Genomic DNA, 23,818 nt, shown 5'->3' with positions numbered 1-23,818 from the left:
GATTTTCCAAGAGCTTCAAATGAAGCCAGAATTTTGTCCATAGTTTTCTACAAAATACTTGCAATGTAAGTAATGGCATTGCTTCACTCCCAACTGCCCAGGCATCATTTTGCTTGCATTTCTTAATAATAATAATAATAATAATAATTTTTTATTTATACCCCGCCCTCCCCAGCCAAGGCCAGGCTCAGAGCGGCTTACAAGCAATAATAAAAACAAGATGAGTGATTACAACTTAAAAACAAAAATAAAATACAACATTAAAATAATGGAACATTAAAATATTAAAATGGAGCCTCATTGCAGGAGAAGGAAAAGAAAAAAGAAAAAGGGGGCGGAGGGAATCAAATTGGCTCCAATCCAAAGGCCAGGCGGAACAACTCTGTCTTACAGGCCCTGCGGAAAGAGATCAGATCCTGCAGGGCCCTGGTCTCATGAGACAGAGCGTTCCACCAAGTTGGGGCCAGTGCTGAAAAGGCCCTGGCTCTGGTTGAAGCCAATCTAACTTCCTTAGGGCCTGGGACCACTAGGGTGTTGTTATTTATGGACCTTGAGGCTCTCCGTGGGGCATACCAGGCGAGGCGGTCCCGTAGGTACGAGGGTCCTAGGCCGTGAAGGGCTTTAAAGGTCAAAAGCAGCACCTTAAATCTGACCCTGTACTCCACCGGGAGCCAGTGCAGCTTGAAAAGCACTGGATGAATATGCTCCCATGGCAGAGACGCTGTGAGGAGCCTCGCTGCAGCATTCTGTACCCGCTGGAGTTTCTGGGACAGCTTCAAGGGCAGCCCCGCGTAGAGCGAGTTACAGTAGTCAAGCCTGGAGATGACTGTCGCATGGATCACTGTGACCAGGTCGGGGCGGGAAAGGTAAGGGACCAACTGCTTGATGCGGCGAAGGTGGAAAAATGTCGCCTTGGCTGTTGCTGTGACTTGCGCCTCCATGGAAAGGGAGGCGTCAAGGATTACACCCAAACTCTTAACGGAAGGCAATGGCACTAATTGGGCCCCCGCAAGAGAAGGGAGTTGGTCCCTCATCCCCATGCTATCCCGACCTAGCCATAGGACCTCTGTCTTCGAAGGATTTAGTTTCAATCGGCTCCCACGAAACCATCCAGCCACAGCTTCCAAGCATCTGGTCAGTGTGTAAGGGGCCGAGTTGGTGTGGCCATCCATCAGTAGATAGAGCTGAGTGTCATCAGCATATTGATGACAGCCCAGCCCAAAGCTCCGGATAATCTGGGCAAGGGGGCGCATAAAGATGTTAAAAAGCATTGGGGAGAGAATTGCGCCCTGCGGCACTCCACACACCAAGGAGTGGCGTGACGACATTTCCCTCCCTAGTGCCACCCTCTGTCCACGACCAGAGATAAAAGAGCACAACCAGTTACGGGCTATGCCCTGTATCCCCACGTCTGCAAGGCGATGGTCCAGAAGATCATGATCGACCATGTCAAAGGCTGCTGACAAATCTAAAAGGATCAGCAGTCCTGACCCGCCTCGATCCAGTTGTCTACGGATATCATCTGTTAGGGCAACCAGAGCCGTCTCCGTCCCAAAACCAGGACGGAAACCGGACTGAAATGGATCTAATGCCGATGTTTCCTCCAGAAACCTACCAAGCTGTTCAGCAACCGCTCTCTCAATTACCTTACCCAGGTATGGAAGATTTGAAACTGGGCGGTAATTGGATAGGTCTAAGGGATCTAATGAAGCTTTCTTTAAGAGTGGACGCACCACTGCTTCCTTCAGTTCCCCTGGGAATGTCCCCGTGTCAAGGGACAAATTGATAATTTCAACCAGGGGGGTCCGCGCAACATCTGGACAGGATGAAGAACTGGAAGCCAATGTATTGCCATTGTTCCCAATTTTACATCAGATTTATGTGTTCTACATTGGAGTCCAAAAAAAGAAAAGACAAGAAAACCCACAGTGGGTCGTGTATAAGGAGCTGGTGGCTTCATTCCAATTTTCTTGTGGGAAAATATCCCCATCATAAGAATCAACATCATAATTTGGCACAAAGACAACATTCTTGACCAGATTAGAACAGTTTTTAATGGAGGTCAGTTGTTGTGAGTTTTGTTTTTGTTTTTTGGGCTGCAACTGTCTGGGTTTATTCTAGGCAGCCTTAATATTCGTTTTATAAAAATATAATGTAGACAAAAGGAAGTGGGGGGGGGGAATAACCACTGCACTGAATTTTCACAAACACTTAATATGAAGGGGTGGCAAAAATATTTCCCCAAATGTCTACCTCTTTTGTTTCTTACAGAAAGTCTTCACAGTCCCAATATACTGCTGCTCTGGTTTGAACAAGTAAGTTAACCACAACCAGAAAGATTTAGCGATATGACGACAATACAAAAGGAAAACAAAGCTAGCGCAGAGTGAGGGCCATCCCTAGTCCAAATACATGCTCCTCATTCTGAATTAGCTTTGCTCACAGTTGCGTAAGGAAAAAGCCAAATCTAGTTGCTAAAGGAATACACACAGCAGAAGCTAAATGGACCGCAAGACTTTCTCTCTAAATTGGCACCACAGCACCACCACCTGAACACCAAGCGTCAGGGAGAAAAGTCTCTGTGTTTGAGTGTGTGCATGGGGGCGGGGGAAAGCATGGCCTTGTTGTCAACAGCTTCTGCCTCAGTGGTTTTGTTCAGCTGCAGATTATATTTTAACATGGAACTTTTATTGCATTTTTATGCTTTATTTTTACCAGTAAAGTTTTTTTGATGTTCAAAAGGATATTGTTTCATTGCTAATTATACCGCTTTAAATGTGGATCTTGACTGAATTTTGCAAATTTGATTTTCATTTGCAATGTTTTGATATTTTATAATGCTGTGTTTATGACGCCTTAAGATCTGCTGCAGTCTGCATAGAGTTATTTCCAAAAATATAAATAGGTACAGAAATTATATCTAAATATAACTGTAGTTTATGGGATGGGGAGTCTTTTGGCCTACAGATAAGGCTTTGAAGATGAGGCCATTAAGCTCAGTCTTAGTTAAAACCAAGTAGAGCTCATTTATTTCTAAACTCTTGCCTCACAGAACAATATACAACTGTAGCAGTGTATATTTATGAGAAGTGAGCAAAGTGGAAAAAAATAACAATTCCCTCCAACAAAATGAGACATTGACTCCTGCCCAGGATCCTTTGCTTTGTGATGTGTATGTATGAGAGTCATAATTAGCAGCAGGTTAGAGACACATCTACATAGCAAGTTTGCCCATGCTTCACGTTGTGTATTGAGCTGCTTAACTACAAGGACAGGGTTTCACAAATCCTCTTGCCAGGGCGCCCGCTATTTGTAAACTGCAGGGAACACAGGGCTACTGGTTTTATGATTAGCAGATCAATGCATGAGAATCACACTGCTTCTGCTTCCTGCAAAAGGGAAATGAAACAAGATCTTTTCCCCCGAGTTCTCTCACGTACATAGAGTGTTTGAGAGAAGGTCAGGAGGGTGGGTGGGGCTGCAGAGGACACACAAAGCTATACAAGTGTCTGGAGAGGAAGAACCCTCTCCTATGGCAAGTCCTCTGCACATGATGCCAGATAACTCAGGGAAGGAATCAAGTCTTTTGCAGTGCTTTTGAATATATGTTGCCCTGACCATTAAAAAAAGAAGTGCTATAATGTGAAAGAATGACGCCAAAGTGTGAGAGAATGAATGCCATGCCAGCAATGTTCCTTAGTCTCCATGAACTGTAGGATGATTGTAGAATGGGCATCCCCATCTGCATTATAGTTAGGTGGAGTGGACCACCCTTGGCTAGAACACCAGCACCCAAATAGCTTGTGGGAGGAACTGTGTCCTTGATCCCACCAAAAGAAAACAGGTGGGCACATATACTTTGGGGAAGTTATGAGTCACAGATTCACTGCACTGATAAGGTCGTTGTCTTGCAATACTAAGGCACATTCTCATCCGTGAATAAGAATAAGCAACATTACTTAAAAATGCAAAGTCTGCAACCTCTTTACTTTGAAGAATGAACCAACCTATGTGTGTTCTTCCTAGAAGTACACGTAATCCTGTAGAAACATGATGTGTAAACAAGTCCTCAGGAATTCATGTGCAAGTTAACTCTTCCAGATTATGACTATGTCTACCTCAGCTTTGATCTGCCGCTGATGTGGAAATGACAAAGAGTGCAAGTCTGCACTGCATGCCTCTGGTTTTGTGTCACCGTTTGTGCTTCAACATTGTCACTGAAAAAGCACAAGGGCTTGCTGTGACTGGTCTGGGTGATTCCTGGCTATTGTCCTGTATTCTATTCCTTTCCTTTTTCATATGTACCAATGTACCAATGCATCTGTGACCCCATTCGCCTGAATACTTTGCTAATTTCATATTCCAGGAGAAATGAAAGTCAGCACGTTTACTAGGGTAGGTTTGGATACACAGGTGCAGTTATTAAAATATAGTACTTAATTGTTTTTAGGTTTGTTTTTTATATATAGAAAACAAACCTGATTGTGCAATTTATGAGAAGTAGAGAACATATATATAAACAGATAACTCTGTTTTCTGGGACAGTGACTGACCAAAGTCAAATTAGATTAACTGTGACAGTGTTGAAGCATATTGAGTGAATATACAAACAGAACCCTTTGAGAGTGGAAATTCTCATTATGTTCAGGAATAATCTTTTTAGTTAGTAACATAAGAAGAACCCTGCTGGATCAGACAAAGGGCCCATGTAGCACAACATCCTGTTTTCCCCACAGTGGCTCAACCAGGCGCCTCCAGGGAAGCCACAACAAGCAAGATGTGACGGCAAATAGCCCTAATCCAAATGGTTCACTTCTCCAGCATCTGGTATAAGTACAAAGCTCTTCCATTAAAAAACAACCCTACTTTAGTGAATTTGAATTGTCACCAGAATCGAAGTCAGAGAAATACACTTCAGGAGTGTTTCTATAAAGAATATTTCCTTTGGCTATTATCTTGCTTAAAAAACAACAACCAACATACTGGGGGGAAATGGATGTCATATTAAAATTTGTTGATTAGATTCTGATTTTTAAAATTGTTTTAAAAAGACACCCACCCACCCTCCAATAGCCATTGGCTTACTTGAACTTACGCTGAACACTTTAAAAAGTCCAAAGTAAATAAGATACCTGCACATTCTGTGCAGTCCTGGACATGAGTAACTGCATAGTTGTTTTAATCTCAGTGTATCCTATGGGCCACATCATCCTTTCCCACAAGATACCAAAGGTAGAGAGCACGTAAGGCATGCACACACAGCTATGGAAGCCTATTTCTGCCCTCTAATGGAAAAAACGTGACATTTCCACTCAAGTGCACGTCCCCTTTATCAAATGAGAGCGCAATGGCCTTCCTGCTTCTACCTTAATTTCACTTTGAAGATGAAGTTCTCTGTTCCCTGGACAGGAAAGATATTGCGGGAGGGGGCTATCTGCACTGAGGCCTACACAACATACAACAACAACAGGGAGGGGCTGCCACAAAGGCAGAAATGGGTACATTACTGGGAGAGGTGCCTTTGAAGACAGGTGGCCTCCTCCTGACGACAGTTGCAAGACAAGTTAAAGTGACAAATTCGTTGGCTCTAGAATGTCCTGGAGGAAAAAAATACCTGCTAGCCCAGTTTAGAGTCTTAACCTATATTATTACCTCAAAGGGCAGATAAGGCCAGTAGGGAACTCCCAAGCTTAGTGTATAAACCTAACCATGCTAAGGATTATGGGCAGCAAGTGAGGCTTTTCAGCTGTTTTTCATTACCACCTTGATCCAGAGAATACCTGTACTAATGTAAGGTAGACAATCAGATTTTAAGAAGCACAATGAATGAAGTTCTTTCTGTGATGATTTAACCAAGCAAACTGGTCAGGAATAAGGATAAAAACATATACATTTATAGCACATTTCCCTTGGATTTTCACATATATTATCTCAGTCATCTTTAAAGAGTCCTGTGAAGTAGGACAAGCATTATGCACATGGAGCTGTTCCAGCACTTCAGTGACTGGAGAAGCTCATGCTTGCCAGGAACTCCCTCTCTATGCTAGTCCATTTACAGAGGTTTAGTGTGGGATCTCGTAGGAGTTCAATTAAAGTTGATAGTTTGAAGTTTTGGCAAACAGCACAATCTTATTTGGTGGACAATACTATGTTACACATGTGCTGTACAGGATTTATGAGACAACGTGTGACAGATGCATTTGCAACAACAGAACTATACATTTCACAACTTTTAAAGCAAAGCACTACCTTCTGAAGTTAATCAGATACTTAATTATATGAAAGTCTAGACTGGTAAATTTATTGTGTACTGTGTGTACTTTTACAAGAATGGGTGGCTATAGGTGAGAACTGATTGAGAGGCAATTTAGGACAGTGGATGTGCTTGGTAAGGTGCATGCACACGAAAGCTCATACCAAGAACTAACTTAGTTGGTCTTTAAGGTGCTACTGGAAGGAATTTTTTTATTTTAGCTATCTATTGTGAGGGAAATGGGACCAGTCCTCTTTTCCCTTTAATTCCTGAGCAGGGGCACTTATGTGGTAAAATTCTCCTTACCATTTGGCAGGCTAATATGGATTATAAATTTGCAATATACAATCTAGTGAACTGCTGCTTAGCCATCTTCTCAAAATAAATGTGATATATATATATATATATATATAGATAGATAGATAGATAGATAGATATAGATATAGATATAATTACTGCTCTCTGAGCTGTCTTGATAAACATGATAGTAGGGTGTGTTGATTTCTTCAACTTCCGAAAATGAGGGGGCGTTAAAAAGTTGTAACATGACTTGGAAATTTTGGTTAAATGACTACAATATAGTGTGATATATTATTTTTCCTTCTTAACCTTAACAATGCAATGCTGTATTTATACCATCCATTCTGTATCCTATTATGTGAAAGGAAACTGACCAGTTAAGCATGGCTTTAGGATATATTTTTATTAAACACTGTTTATTTGGAATAAATACTCTTCCAACCATAGAAGTGACAAAAGCACATTGCTTACATTTAGACAATGGTGTATAGATTTACTTTACCTACATAAAAAGAAAGAAAAAGGAATATACAGCATCTGGAGTCCAGTCCCCTTTTCCTATCTGTTGTTGCAGGAGATACTTCTTATGTGAAGCAGAGTGGGAAGACAGATATGAAAGATTACTTTTGACACAAAGATGCCAAAAGCAGGAAACAAAAAAACCCAGCTAAAATTAGATTTGTTGAGTTAGGACAGTAATCTCTCACAAATGGCAAACACTGTGAGGAGGGAATACTATGAGTCAGCAGCCCAAAATATCCCACGGCTTTAGAACAGGCTCATGTACATCACAGGCTATGGTTCCCAAGCAAACAAGTCAGAGATGATTTCCAGAGGAGTAAAGCCGTGTTAGTCTGTTGCAGCAAAAAACAACAAAATTTTCACATGGCACCTTAAAGACTAACAAATTTATTAGAGGATAGGCTTTCACGAACTATAAAAATCCACTTCATCAGATGCATGAAGTGCTACCCTGAGTTACAGGTGTGTGTATATATACATATAGTGATGGGGACTGTAAACAGTGAGGTGAGAAGGGAAGGAAATGCAGAAAGTACAGGGGGTAACATAAGTAACCCACAGCTGTACAAGTCAATGGCAAAATAGTAAAGCAAAACTGCTAGTGTTTGGAATTAACATGCAATAGGGAAGCATGTATTTTTATCTTGTGAACTGTCCTGAGATCTTCTGATGAAGGGCAGTATAATAATAATAATAATAATAATAATAATAATAATAATAATAATAATAATAATAGAAGAAGAAGAAGAAGAAGAAGAAGAAGAAGAAGAAGAAGATGAAGATGACGACGACCTCAAATGTGATGGTGGAATGGGACTGATCTATACTTAAGGAGGAGGGCCTGCTTTTGGCCTAAATGTTAAGAACCCATTCAGAATAACCTAATTTGTCTTTCAGGATTTAGGCTGCCCAGTTGCAAATCTGTCTTTGACGGATAGTAAAAACTTTTTTTTATAAAAATACAGGCTAGCTTTTAATCAGTAACCTGCTATTTTCAAGTTTTAGTTATGTTGTCTCATATGAATATTTTGTTAATAATGTCATATTTTTTCATTTTCATGATGTGTTATTTTATTATTGTAAGCCACTTCAGTTATTATTTTAATAGAATGCAACATAAAAAGTAAATAACAATGAAATGAAGTAAATAAAGTGACAAAATGGTACAGAGACAACAAATGTAGCGTCACAGGTGATTCCTATTTCTTCTGTTAGACAGGAAAGTCCTGTGCTCCTTATCAGAGACAGAAGAGGAAGGCAGGAATAGTTTCATTCTTGGGTAACTTTTCCTCTGAATCAAACAAAATTGCCCTCCCCATTCTCAGGATGCCCTTCTGACACCAACTGGGAAATGAAAGCGGCAAGAGCATCTCCCACAGCAACAGCTATTCAGACAATGAAAAACTGGCAAAGTATTCTGTGCATTCATGCTGAGCCAGAAGAAGCTACATTACAAACTTGCCAGGGACATAATTGCTAAAAAGCACAAAATGCTGTCCTAAATGTTTGTGAGGAAACACAGCCTCTGTGGAACACAAATTCAAGTACTGTCTGCTGCTTATTAAGAACTTTTGCACTTCCTAAAGATAACTTATTTTATGGAGGATATATTTTGTAAGTTTTCCGCACCATTATGGGGGCATATAGAGATCCATACTCAGAAATGGAGGGTTTTCAAAGGCCACATTGCTATTGATTTCTCTGTGCCTAGAGAGGAGGGTTCTTTACCAGCACATCATATACACACAAGTTCACATTTTTTACAAAGGAAAAAGATGGCAAAATATGTCTGTACATACAAAATGCAAAGTGTCAAGGTTGATTACTTCTTGGAGAGAGTGCTGTTCTATACACTCATCAAGAACAAAAAAGCAACAAAGGGATGATTAAAAACTGATTAAAAAGGAGGGCTCCTACGGGGTCTTTTGAAGAAGTGGCATAACTTTATTTGGAGAGATAGCCTCCTATGATTCAGGTATTATACTTACTATATTTGTATAATCTGCCTAATAACATCTGTTATCTGGGTGGCTCACATAAATAAAAGAATATAACATTAATATAGAAAATCATAAAAAATGCAGCAGGGGAAAAAATCCCCACTGAAGAAAAGATTAAGGGCTGTATCCGGTGGTGGCCTCACCAGCAGAAAGCACCTGTTTCTGTGGGATCTGGCATTCTTCAGCAACAACACACCCTACACACACACTGTAGCTGTTCACACCATACTTCATACTTCTCCAGAGGATTCCCTAACCCTTGAGAGCAACCTTTGGGTAGAGTTGGGGGGACGGGACACAACAACAAAACCTGAGTTTCTCACACTGCACAAAGCCACCAACTAAACCATTCATAAACACCAGTATCATGAAGAAGGGACTGAATGGCAAGGTGACTTTGCTCAATATACCTTTCATGTCCTGGGCAGAAGCTAACATTAATACCCCAGCAATGTGCGGACACCTTGAAAACAAGATTGGCACAACCTTCTGTCAGAAGGGTTTACCAGTGATTGTTCCAGTATTTTCACTGGAGGGTTTTTTGTGTAAACCAGATCAAGTTTTGGAAGTGAGAACAAAAAAGAGAACTACACATTTGTCTTTGTATTATCTCTCGTCCCCACCTCTTCCTTTAGTTCTGGCACTCAGTGCACCAGTTCTATGTTACTGGTGCTTCTGTATGCCTGCACCTTAGCCAAGAGCCCACCTTCCTGAGTGTTAGCTGTGCAACTGATAAATGTTTGTATCTTCTTTCCCATATTCTTGACTCCTTCACTCAAAATTACAACATTCAATGCTTGGAAAAAGAAAAAGAGGCAAAAATGTAGGTCTACCTAGCAATATAATGAACAAGTTTAGTAATTAAATCCTTAAAAGATATTAACAGCCAACCAAATCACAAAATCTATCAAGGTGTATATAACAAATGTGGATAGGTAACTGGGAAGCAAACAAAATCACTGATAAGAGAGATGCTATTTCACCTTTTGATTGCCCTTGCACCCCCACCCCATCATCAACTTGGAATCAAATCACTGGATGCAGAGCATGTATTTATAATAAAAATGCTGCCTCTTCCATCTACTTTTGAGATGAAGGGGGACAGAATGTAGAAAAATAAAATAAACGATTCTTCAAAATGTAAAGTGTGCTAATTTGCGTGTGTGTTTTCTGGGTATGGTACTCTCATGGACATAGTATAACTCCCAGTCAGTCCACTTCAAAAGCAGTTGATCAACATCGCTTGTCAACGCTGCCACCTTCCACAGATGTTTGGCTTGAAGTAGGCACATCTTCAAAGGCTTCTGTTGGATCAGGGGGGATTCTAAATATGAGAACATGGGTGGAAAAAAAATAGAGCATAACCAGAAAAAAGACAAGCAACCTGCTAGAATTCTTAGGCTATTGATAATTTCACAGCTTAGCACTCCTTTGACAACTCTGTCTGCACATCAGCTTCCTCACGACCATAATGCTGCCAAATGGAAAGGCTCAAGGGCATGTTAATTGATGGTTGGGATCCATTACAATGGCAAAAAAGGATCAGAGAGATTATATTACCTCCATCTGGTGGTAAAGTGGTGGTGCTATAGCTACAGCTAATTTATGAAGTTAATTAAGCAGAGGGATCTCCTTTCAGAATGAGACAGGATGTCTTTATGACTTAAGGGTTCTATTTTTCTCTCTGGATCATTAGGAAAAATCTACAATTAATGCAGAAATCTGAGCCAATTGAATGACAAGGCATCTTGACAAAGCCAATAGGAGGAGGTTAAGGCAAACAAATCCCCTGATTGTGGCGACTGCTTCAGGTATATTTATTCACTAATGAATATGCATGAAGTACACTTAGGGGTCTCTTTACCTTTACCTTTTTACACTTATGATAAATATCAAAAGAGAATGAAGAGCCCTCTAGGTTTGTCAGATTAAAAAAAAACACAACTGTATCCAAAATCCCTGATATTGCTGACTCTGGGCCATAGAACATCTCCAAAATCCACATCAGTTCAAACTATAACATTTCTTATGTAGCCTATTAGACTATCTGGAAAATTATTGTAAACACATTGAAAAGTTAACAGTAATAGAGTAAATTCAGCAGTAACAATTATTGGGATATAAAACTGAGAAAGTGAAAATATGGGGGGGGGGATTAGATTATGTAATGGAAAAGAAAATATTGAAATGAACCATGGGGAATGAGAAGGGAAGCCGAAACCAAGTGTGTGTTTTACATTTGGATTATTGTTAATTGCTTCAATTGTAAAAATGAAATTTGTTTTAAAAAAGTAAATGAGACGTTTTCAAGGGTGCAATCTGATTAAAGCATGAAGAAAAAATAAATGAGTGGAAGAGTTAAGACAGTAGACTAAGCTGAGAGATGAGGCCGAGGCCACCTGTGAATAAAACATCATGGTAGCCAATACAAGGCCTTAAAACGAAGGCCTAAATAGAGTTTTAGAAGAATCAGCATGAATATTTTGTGTGTGTATGAGAGAGAGAGAGTGTGTGTGTGGAGGGGGGGGGGTGATTTAAGGATAATGCCAAAGTTTGTAAAAAAATTGTTAAAGAGAAGAGGAAAGTGAATCATTTGAGGAAAACACAATACATTCTGCTTCTGCATATTAAATCTGAGATAATGATTTGATATTCAGGTAAATATAGCAGTAAGAAAGATACACAGTGGCTTATCAGTGCAACAGCGATGTTGCAATCCAGAACAAGAAACCAAAGGAAGCAAGTAAAGACCAAAGAGGAGGGAGCCAATAAATGAAACCAGGTTGGATTGGGGGACAGGCAGGACTAGAAGAGGAAACCTGAGAAGAAAAGCCATTGGCAGAAACTATAAACCAAGATGGGAAACTTATGGCCCTCCATATGTTGTTGGACTGCTTTCACATAAGCCCTGGCCAGTCTGATCAATAATCAGGAACAATGGGAGCTGTAGTTCTGCAACATCTAGAGGGAGTTACATTAGCTATTCCTGGGACTTCTTGACAATTCTTATTCTATCGCATAAGGCCGCTGTTGCACCTGGGGCCTGTGTTGATGTTTTAATCCTGTCAAAAGTGAGAACTTTCCCTTACTGGATTGCAAACATCTTGACAGCTTGTTACATGAACATTTGGACAATTTGTGAACATTTGGTGTCTTCACACCAACTCAGTCAATTGTCACACAGACTCCACTGAACAATAAAATATCAAATGTGTAGATTTCAAACCTTGTGGTATCTGTCACCTTGCAGTTGGTAAATTAAAAACAAAAGAAAATTGAAATCTGAGACTGGACATGCTATAAATATGGAAGCCCTGGCCTGTCCTGCCTGTCTCTCTCTCACACAGTGAATTCTGTTGCTATGGAGCTCAAAGTTGTAAACACTCCATTAAAAGTTTTCCTTCAGAAAAATAATATCTAAACTAAAGCCACTGGGTCTTCTTGCAAATCCAAAGCGTGAAGATACCACTTATTTTGAGGAGATGAAGGCATGCGGCTGCTGTATTTGGCAGCAGCCACACAATTCCCATAATGCTAAGCTCTGGACTTGGAGTAAGACATGTAGAAAAATGAATAGTCTGAACAGTGAATCTCTGTGGATTTTAGAGAAAAGTTCTATGACTCAGAATTTTTCACTAAGAGAATATTCTGTTCTAAATTCCCACGTGTCAAATGTTACCCCCCCCAAAAAAATAATCCCAAACCTGTGCCCCAAATAAAAACAAACTCAGAATGCTTCTCACTGAAATGTTAGGATTCAGTTTGGGGTTTATAACATGGAGAAGAGATATTGAAAGGCAAGTGCAACCATGGAATTAAGAACAGCAAAAGCTTTCCAAAGCCTGCATGGCAAGTTAACAAGAACAAGAAAGGCCTATGCAACAGGACAACATATGCACAATATTTTTTGCATTAAAAGCAGAAATAGCCACAGAAAGTAGCCACAACACGTTTACATTCTTTTTTCAGATACTGAATAGGATTCCCTTTTGACCAGGCAGGCTAAAATACTTGCAGTCTCCTCAAACTATGAATTGTAATTTTCCTCTTATGTGTACCCAAACAAGCCTGTTTCACTGATCTTGTGGTTTAGAATGATTGTTCTCCATTGTCAGTTCACGGCAGAATAAAGATCTTCAGGGATTATGAGGAATTCTGAAAACAGAGCCAAATGTTTGCAGAAGCCCTAACTGACATACCTCTCACTAGATATTTCTTGGACATTTAGAAATCATTTATGTATGCAGCAGCTGGTAAGTACAGAGATCTGGATAGAAGAGGTAACACGCGATTCAAAAATTCATACAATAAAGTATATAGCAGAGAACTGGCATGGGATGCAATCTGAGTTTCAAGACACACTTTGTGATACTGAACAATATGTGATGCTCTTTTTCTACAGATGAAATTATTTTGATTTTCTGGTAAGCAGCAAGTAAAAAACAAGAAAATCAGTTGTGACTCTTGCCTGCCACCACTTTACCCTTTTCTCCCTATACTATATTTGCACTAGTCTGTCACTCTGCTGTTTTCATTGGCTATTTTCCAACATTATTAAGGAAAGTCAGGAAGAAAAAGGTGGGGACTCATGTCTGCACTAAATGACTTGGAAGAGTTAAGAGAAGGCCTTGGGGGGGATTTCTCTGTGTGTAACAGTTTTAGTCCTTTGGTGACACAGGGGAAGAGAAAGGAGGAATTGGTAAAGAAGCAGGTGGCATTGGACAGGGGTAAAGATTACATTTGGAGGACTGAGGAATATGTGAGGTACTGAGGAAAGTAAATGTGTGTGTGAGTGAGTGAGTGAGTGAGTGAGTGAGTGAGTGAGTTTTATGGCTCTGGAGACTGGGGAAAATAAAGCTGGGGGGAAAAGGAATTGGGATGGGGTGGATGTAGGTAGATGGGGCTTAAGGGTGCATTAGGAGAAATGAATATGTCAGTGTCCCTACTTTCTTGCTGTACTCAAACTTCTGCCTCTTCCATTCTTTATTTGGCTCATGAGAGAGATAAAGGATGCAGAGCCATTAAATATTCCACAGTACCTTCACACAATACATTCCACTCTTGGTACCATGTGATGTCTTCAACAACAAGTTGAACATAACCTTATTTAATTTAGTGACTTAAGTGGGTTGGTAAGATAAAGGGGGGGCTAGTAGTTGCATGTGGTGGGTCGGAAGGTGAAGCTCTAGAGGGTTAACATGAGGAAGTGGGGATGTTGATGAGAAGAAAGCAGGAGGGCAAATCTCCCCTAGTAACGAATACAACTGTGCTGTATGCAGTACCATTCCTGAGAATCCAACCTGAATAAAGGTAGTAATAGAAACAGATGTAAGACTTCTGCCAGACCTCGAATCCTCAAAACAAGAAGAGGCAAATGTGAGGATTTGATGGAGGACAGTGCTAGTAGACTATATTCTTGACCTAAAAAGCAAGAGAACCAAGGGGCTTAATTCCCTTCAATTCAGTGTGAGACACAAGATATAAGACACCCACAAGAGACATTTAATTTATGAGAAAAATGAGTCGTGAGTGTCTGAAAACCACATCAAAGGGGGGGTGGGAGGAATCAATGCTTGACCATCAACCCAGATGTTCTAGGTATAAAAAAAGACACTAAAACTATTATGAACAGTATTACACACTTAGGGATGCATTTTGAGAAAGAAGAAAGTCACACACTAAGTTCTTACAATAACCACTTTTACACATCGATCCATGATTAATGTCCTCTCTCGTTCAATTTCTATAGCAAAAAACTGAACCCTCATTATCCTTTCTAAGAGCTTCTTTCATTGCTGCAAGAGTACAGTATTGCACATGAACTGCAAAATATTAAAATGAAATTGAGGACACATGACCTCACAACACAAAAGCTGTGTTCTTTCAACAGTTTCCATTAAAAAGGGTCATTAATGTTTCATCTTGGTATACAGATTTGTTCCCCTACCTCTCATTTGAGCAAGTGAATGGACAGAAAATACTTCTCAGCTTGATTCATAATAGATCAAAGCTGGATAAAATAGGAAATAAAAGTCAACTTTCAGTATCCAGCAGACACATGCTGTATTTTAATCTTTGGTAAGTCTTGGTAAGACTTTTGAAAAGTCACACTATATTTTGTGTCCTCCTAAAATGAAAAACCAGGTAGAGAAAAAATGAAGGTATACACAGACTCAAAGAAGGTGTTGTTTAACCCCTCTTAGCAGGGACTAATATGACAAATCACAGCTCACTTCAGAGTTTCTCAACAATGAGATTACGCTTATCTAAACCAAAATCTGACAATTCATGCTCCCATTTGTCACATTACACGATTTGTCACTATAGGGTTTGTAATTTGCTATGAATTAATATGATTAAGGACCATGCATACAGCTATAACTCAGACTTAGGATCCTGCTGGCTGTGAGATGTGTATGATTCAACTACATTTCTGTTTCTGAATTCAGAGTTTTAATTCTAGATTTCCAATCATTTGTGATATTTTTAACAGGACACCAGCCGTTTGCTAAGCCATGCTGGGTGCAAACACTATGACTACATCATTCAGTACACATCAAAACAACAACAAATCCATCCCGAGGTGGGATGGGGGACACAATATTAAGATGTAGTGAATCAATTTCCTATACAAACAATCTATCTGTAGTGAATCAAGTTCCTATACAAACAGTAGGTGTCATTGACATTCACTGGAAGGTCAAGAAAGAGGACAACTAGGAAGGGGCAGATCTACTATGAAACTAATGAAGCTTAAGCTTCAGGGCCCCTAATCCCAGAGGGACCAGAAGCAACTTTAGTCCACATTGTGGTTTTTTGTGGGGGGCTTTAAATGGGTCACATGACACAAATTGATTAATTTTTTTCTGCCTATATTTCAACAATCCCAAAGCTTGAGAACCAATAGCACAGCAGTTGTAAAGGTTGTTGTAAACAACCCCACTGAAGAAGAAAACAGTCATTACCCAGACCACATTGCTGGTTGCAAAGGGGCCCCCATAACAGTTCAATCTTCAGGGCTACAAAAATGTTTGGAGGGAAGGACCAGCTTACCTGTTACCATTCATTCTACCAAGCATATTTCTGCAACCAGCCACTTGCAGTATTCATATGTTCTTCTAGCACAAAATAGTTACTGAAATCAATTATTTTATTTACTCTTGGTTTATCTTAGTGGCTTTCCCCCAAGGAATAGATGGATTGTAACCTAAGCAAATAAAAGCCTTTAACTTCTGATTATCAATTTATTTGTGTGTTTTTTTAAAAAAATAATTTACCTGTGCAAATCCAGTAAGCAGAAAAGTTTACATTTTGAAGTGGCTTTTATTACTATTTAGATCTGGTACAAAAACAGCACTTTTTAATTGAGAACAACTTGGGTGAGGGTCCTCCCAAATAAAAGGTAAAAATGAAAATACAAGGCACTGGTAATTTACAAAAACTGTTAACTCAACCTTCTGCATGGCATGAACTTAATTTACACCGATATATTTTAGACTAGTCTTTGCAATCTATAGATATTCCCAAAACAACAAAATTGGCAGTTGCATTAGATGTGTTAAAGCAGAGCGTTATGATATTACACGAAGAAGCTGTGTTATGATCTATAGCAATCGACCCTTGAAACTGCTATCAAGTTATATGGAGGAAAACACATCTCTAATCGGTAGCAATGTTTCACTACAAAGCAAGCTTAAGACTATTCTGCATGCTAGGGCAATATATACAAAGCAAGTCAGGTCATCCAAAAAGCTCTGTGAAAATGCAGTTCACAGCACAGGGAACAGTGCATCGGTTCCACAGTATCTCAGCATCTCAGATTAATCTGGCAGGTAGACAAAGTGAGGGGCTGATGAGCTCTATGTTTGTCATTACACTACAAGCTTACACACAACCTCAAGGAATATCTGTTGTCTACAGTAACTGACGCTGCTGAAAATAGAAAGCTATTGATCGCTTAACAAACTGTAGATGTGCTTGGGCGATTACCAAGAACCTTCGAGCCTGCATGTTAGAGCATACTTACATATTACTTTGGGCCAGGGTTAAGGGTTTCGTTCAAGAGAGTAACCTAAAATTGTACAGCTCCCCCCCCATGCTTTTTAACATCTACATGAAGCTGCTGGGAGAGATAATCAGGGGGTTTGGACTGGGTGTCCATCAATATGCAGATGATACCCAGCTCTACCTCTTTTTCAAATCAGAACCAATGAAGGCGGTGACGGTCCTGTGTGAGTGCCTAGAGGCGGTTGGGGGATGGATGGCTGCTAATGGATTGAGGTTGAATCCTGACAAGACAGAAGTACTGTTCTTGGGGGACAGGGGGCGGGTTGGTGTGGAGGACTCCCTGATCCTGAATGGGGTAACTGTGCCCCTGAAGGACCAGGTGCGCAGCCTGGGAGTCATTTTGGACCCACAGCTGTCCATGGAGGCGCAGGTTAATTCTGTATCCAGGGCAGCTGTCTACCAGCTCCACCTGGTACGCAGGCTGAGACCCTACCCGCCTGCAGGCTGTCTCGCCAGAGTGGTGCATGCTCTAGTTATCTCCCGCTTGGACTACTGCAATGTGCTCTATGTGGGGCTACCTTTGAAGGTGACCCGGAAACTATAACTAATCCAGAATGCGGCAGCTAGACTGGTGACTGGGGGCGGCTGCCAAGACCACATAACACCGGTCTTCAAAGACCTACATTGGCTCCCAGTACATTTCCGAGCACAATTCATAGTGTTGGTGTTGACCTTTAAAGCCCTAAACAGCCTCGGCCCAGCATACCTGAAGGAGCGTCTCCACCCCCATTGTTCTGCCCAGACGCTGAGGTCCAGCGCTGAGGGTCTTCTGGCGGTTTCCTCATTGTGAGAAGCAAAGCTACAGGGAACCAGGCAGAGGGCCTTCTCAGTAGTGGTGCCCACCCTGTGGAATGCCCTCCCATCATAAGTCAAAGAGATAAACAACTATCTGACATTCAGAAGACATCTGAAGGCAGCCCTGTTCAGGGAAGTTTTTAATGTGTGACATCTTAGTGTATTTTTGGTCTTTGTTGGAAGCCACCGAGTGGCTGGGGAAACCCAGCCAGATGGGCGGGGTACAAATAATAAATTATTATTATTATTATTATTATTATTATTATTATTACTACTACTACTACTATTATTATTATTATTATTATAGCTGGACATCACCTCAGAAATCCTCTGCAGTATTTATTGTTCCACCTGAATAAGTGCTCTGTGAAGTGTAAAAGCTTACACACTCTCAAATACGAAATTAGCAACATGCAATCTCTCACTTCTAATGTATGACATTGTGCTCAAGGGCTGTTTTCTTTAAAAAGAGACAATGTGTTGACACAAATACTTGATGTGGGGAATGCTCAACCACTAAGCTGAATTTGTGAACGGGCCCAACAGGAAACTAGGAGCAGCTTAATATTTCTTTGTAGACTAAATATACCTTAAGGAAGTGTCTGGAATCCCAAGACTGCACTCCCATAGCTGAGAGAAATTCAACAAGGACTTGTTCTAATTATATAAAGGAGGCTAAAGCAACTACTGGGCACATAACCAGGAGACCAGAATCACAGGGAAGCTGCCTCTCAAAAGGAAAACTGTAAAGTTGAGAATGTTTTTATTTCAAACCCTCAACATCCTACTTAGGAAACAGAAACGTCTCATGCACATTGTCCCATTCCCAGCCCAGATACTTGGGCCAGCCAAAGGTATCCTTACTCCCACCCAAGAACTAGCAAAAAAGAAGTTGATATTGGAAATAGCCCCCTTGGAAATAGCAAAAACCAAGTCTTTTATCTAAAGTAGATCTTAGTAACTGTTCGGTGTACACACCACTGAATGCATACATAGTTTTTTAATGCTCTGCTGATACACACACCATCTCTTGACCTACTTTCGTTATGACTGGATGCTGATAATGGCCAGGCATGATGCTACCAAATTATACATTCACATATGAGCACTAATAAAATGCTTCTACTTACCAAAAGATGCACCTATCCTTTCCTATATAACATTTTCAAATTGTTTCCTCCCCACTTCCTTGTTCTTTGTTAAAAACAATCAAGCTTTATTCTCTTAGATTTCTACAATGGTTCACTGTAATGTTTGCAATGTATGCTATAGAAAGTCAGAAGATTTTACGAGCCTCCTTCTCTAGTACACCCAAGAAGTGCATCTTAGAGTTCCAATACATCATACAACTGAGCTTTGCCATCATGAAAGAAATTTCTAGCCCCTAATAAAACGCTGCAACTTCCCTTCAAATAAGAATTGCTTCACTGGGTGTAGGGAACTTTGCTCCAGATGTTGCTGAACTACCATTCCTTCACACCACCCTAGCCTGGGTTTTAAGAAGATAAGCTTGCTGCAGTCAAAACTTCTTTAAAAATTCATTTTTAAAGTGATTTTCAAAAAGTTAGCCACTATTTGAATAAAATTATGATCTTATACTGAACTACATTCACTTAAAATTAGTCATGAAGTATAGGCTAGCGTTAAACTATGTCCAGAAATGTTAGTTCATGTCTCCCTCTTGAAAGAAACTTCAAGTGTTTTGTGGTGGCAAAAAAAACAACTAAGTAAAACAACATTTCAAAACACACACACACACAAACTTCTTCCCAAAGCTGATTATAGGTCAACATTAGTTTGACTATAACTCCTCCTGAGCAATACTGACAAGTATCTGACAGCAGGCAAATCCTGTTTGCAGCTTCTGCCCAGACCTTTTCTGTATAAAACCAAACCCCAAGCCTAATAAATAAAATGCATTCACATAATAATCCAATCGGTTGCTAGACAGGAAATATCTTTGCCCTTTAGCAAAATTACTTCTGAGAACTTCCTGACTTGCAATTGTCTTTGTAGACAGGCAAAGCAAAAAAATCTGAAAACTTCCCTGTAAGAAAAAAGCCAGTGATTACAAAAACAAGAAGTAGGAACAAATATAATATAAAATGCAGCAGATAAGTGCAGTTCTGAAGCAGACTTATCAGAAAGCTTATATTTCATATTTTATTTAAGTTGCCTGATCTTATAATGCGGCAAAGAATGTTTGTAAACTTTATAGTCAAAAGCGGCATGAATAACTTCTTGCAATATATGTGTGCAGAGAATATGTTATTTATGTAGAACAGAAAGTGCAAAATACCACTTTTCATCCTATATACAGCACATTTGTGCCAAGGTGGATTTTAAATTCATTTTACAGACACAAGAAAAGCATAAAATGCCTTAAGTGGAGAGTGCATTTGCAGACCCCCTAGTATTATTGTGTCATAGCCATGGGTCCACAGATGCAGCTGCCAACACACACTACTCTCCATTTCTGGCAGTTGCATCTGCCCTGGTTTCCCAGCTTAAAGTTCTTTGCAAACTTCATTGAACTAGGAGGGACTGGAGACTTTTACAGTGCCAAATTTGAGAAACCAACTTTGCTCCCGTCATATCCCCTGGAATGCACAGGAAGACTCAAACGGCTTCTGCCTTCTTCTAAACCAAGAGTGAAGTGAGAGACTGTCTCTGCCCTTCCCTTAAATTATCTGCACACACTAGTGATATGGGATAAGGGGGGAGAGACAATCTATTGTATATTGAGCCAAATCAATGTTTGTATTCCCTTGTTTATAACCTGTACATTGTTAGAAACAATATTTAAGGAACAGGAAACTGGATATTTAATCTTAATGGTTAAAAATATATATATTTAAAATACAAAGGTTCTAAACCCTTATTTTACAGTGGTACCTTGGGTTACAGATGCTTCAGGTTACAGACACTTCAGGTTACAGACTCCGCTAACCCAGAAATAGTATCTCGGGTTAAGAACTTTGCTTCAGGATGAGAACAGAAATCGCACAGTGGCGGCGCGGCGGCAGCGACAGTGGCAGCGGGAGGCCCCATTAGCTAAAGTGGTACCTCAGGTTAAGAACAATTTTAGGTTAAGAACAGACCTCCAGAAGTTCTTAAGCCGAGGTACCACTGTATTTAGAATTCACTCAAATTATTTCCTAAGAGAACATTTTCCTCCCTTTGGATGAAATGCAGAAACAGGCTGTTTAATGCAGTGTCTACAACACTGCATTTGAGTGTCAGAAACCCATCTTCACATCCTCCACTCAGGCACAAAGCTGGGTGGCTCAGGGTCAATTATCAGCTGTCAGCTTAATCTCCTTCTCAGGTTTGTTGTACAGCTTAAAACACTGGTGTAAGATTCTTTGGAGAAAGGGTGGGTGGGATATACATGCAACACACAGGTGTACCCTGACAAGGGGCAGTTGACTAGCCACAATCCTGAGAAAAACAGCTGGGGTGAAAAAGAGTGGATGAAATGAAACATCAACAGCATTAACAGCTTAGGCAGATATACCTTAATAGTCTAGCTGTCAATACTATTAGTCTACCATAATAGCCCTCAGCAGTCAACCCTTCCCTCCTTCCATGGAGAGAAATTTCATTTCAATGATCCTGAATCTTTCCAATTACAGTAGTACCTCTGGATGTGAACAGGATCCGTTCCGGAGCCCCGTTCGCATCCTGAAGAGTACGCAACCCACATCTGTGCGTCACAATTCGCCGCTTCTGCACATGCGTGTGACATCATTTTGAGCGTCTGTAACGCATTCCGTCACTTCTGGGTCGCAGCGCAGCACAGCCCGAAAACGCTCAGCCTGAAGCAACTTTAACCCGAGGTATGACTGTAGTGGGGGACGCGGGTGGCGCTGTGGGTTAAACCACAGAGCCTAGGACTTGCTGATCAGAAGGTCAGCGGTTCGAATCCCTGCAATGGGGTGAGCTCCCATTGCTCGGTCCCTGCTCCTGCCCACCTAGCAGTTCGAAAGCATGTCAAAGTGCAAGTAGATAAATAGGTACTGCTCCGGCAGGAAGGTAAATGGCGTTTCTGTGCACTGCTCTGGTTCGCCAGAATCAGCTTAGTCATGCTGGCCACATGACCTGGAAGCTGCACGCCGGCTCCCTCGGCCAATAAAGCGAGATGAGCTCCGCAACCCCAGAGTCGGTCACAACTGGACCTAATGGTCAGGGGTCCATTTACCTTCACCTTTTTATGACTGTAGTGGCAAATCTGTAAATGATTTCTGCTTGCACTACTTAGGCCTGACCTGGTGATAACAAAATAAATTATGCAATGAATGAACTGCAACCCAGGACAGAGAAAGATGTGGCAAGGGAACACCTATCTACTTTACCTGAATTCAAATCTCCAGGGCCTGATTTTTTATTTATTGAATTTATATACCACCCTATACCCAGAGGTCTCAGGGCGGTTCACAGAAAAGACCACATAAAGTTGGTAAAAAATACTTCTAACCACTGGGCATCCAGAAGCAGTGCTGGAGCAAGGAATGCTCCTAAGCTCCAAAACTACAAAGCTGACCTGACCCCATTTCAGAGACACAAATCACCCACACATTTGATAAGCACATGCTACATTCACCCACAAAACAAAGCAATTGACTCTTAAGGACACCTTGTTCTAATCTATTCAAAAACACCCTGCTCTCTTTATCACATCTCAATGGTAAGCTGCTGCAAAAATGGGATCAACTGGCATTGTACAATGAAGAACAAAATTCAGAAGGTGGTGGCTATAATTCTGTTGTTAGATTTCAGAAGCTGATAATGAATCTATTCTAATTTAAAGGACAAATAAAAATGGACAGCCCAACACCCTTCAATGGCAAGCTCTAAAAATAGCAGTGATCATGAAAATAAATCAGAGAGCAGATTGAAAATGACAAGTAGTGGCTGAAAGCAATATTGTTTTATGGGTGATTTTTGTACTTTAACATTTAACTGATTCCCAGAGTATGTTATTATTGGGCAGCATATAAGCCTGATTGACAGTGAAATGAATGAAGCAAGTATCCAACAAAGGAGCCAAGCCTTTTTTGATTTGTAATTGAGAGTGCTTGCTTCTTTCTCAAGTCACAATTCAAAAAGTAGTGACAGCAGATTTTTAGCTGGTGCACACAAAATGCCAAAATGACAGAAGTTAGTTTTTAAAAAAAGTTGGAATAAAGATTGTTTTCCTTCATCCCGTTAAAAAAATAACCCAACATCCCCACTCTAGAATCTCTACTTGGGTGCTTCAAAAATGAGCGGAAACTGTGTTTATGACAGCCATCAATTTCAATGTTTTGCCAGCACTCATTTATTCTGATGATTTTTTATTATAAAGTAGGAACTGTGGTAGGAAAACATCTGCTTTCCTATACAAAGAAACCAGAATTCAAAGCAGAATGTAGGGCGAAAGATGTGCTCAGATATTTTATCAAAGTTGTCTGCACACTTTGGTGTAGATTCCATCTCTCAAAGTGTTGACTGGGTTAAGATCCTTATTCTCTTCTTAACTTAAAGGCTACCTGGTAATAAAACCAGCCTTCCCACCATTTCTACAGGAAATGGGGAAAAAACCCACTTTATTGATTAAGGACTTATTCCTGGCACATTTCAAAAGGAACATGATGTCAAGTTCAATGGCTGAACACCTTTTGAGCCAACATTCTATCATTCTTTTGATACAACATCATTCTGACTCCTCTTTATGCTTGTGTGTTTTTAATTTCACATACCACAAGAACCATCAGTTTAGGAATTGGAAAGAAGGGAATAAATTACTAAACAGACATACACACAGAGTTTAGAAACTCAAACACCAGTAAGCCAATAAACACAACCTTCTGTGCCATCCGGGTTTCTGGGATGCCTTAAC

General features: G+C 40.4%; 1 protein-coding gene across 12 annotated transcripts in view; it reads right to left on the bottom strand.

Moving 5' to 3' along the window:
* ARHGAP26 (Rho GTPase activating protein 26) overlaps positions 1–23,818 on the bottom strand; it is a 205,136-nt gene that overhangs the window by 20,067 nt on the left and 161,251 nt on the right. For 2 of the 12 annotated variants that reach the window (XM_081179632.1, XM_081179622.1), the window contains exon 21: positions 10,110–10,399. The exons of the other annotated variants lie outside the window; for them this stretch is intronic. In XM_081179632.1, coding sequence (XP_081035758.1) covers positions 10,309–10,399 — 91 coding nt within the window. In that variant the 3' untranslated portion in view covers positions 10,110–10,308. Of the gene's footprint in view, positions 1–10,109; positions 10,400–23,818 lie in introns of those variants that run through there. 12 annotated transcript variants of the gene reach the window in all.

The sequence above is a fragment of the Podarcis bocagei genome (assembly GCF_964188305.1).
Source record: "Podarcis bocagei genome assembly, chromosome: 2".
Lineage (NCBI taxonomy): Eukaryota > Metazoa > Chordata > Lepidosauria > Squamata > Lacertidae > Podarcis > Podarcis bocagei.
Note: the sequence above shows the minus strand (reverse complement) of the source record. Positions and strands in the feature narration are given on the sequence as shown.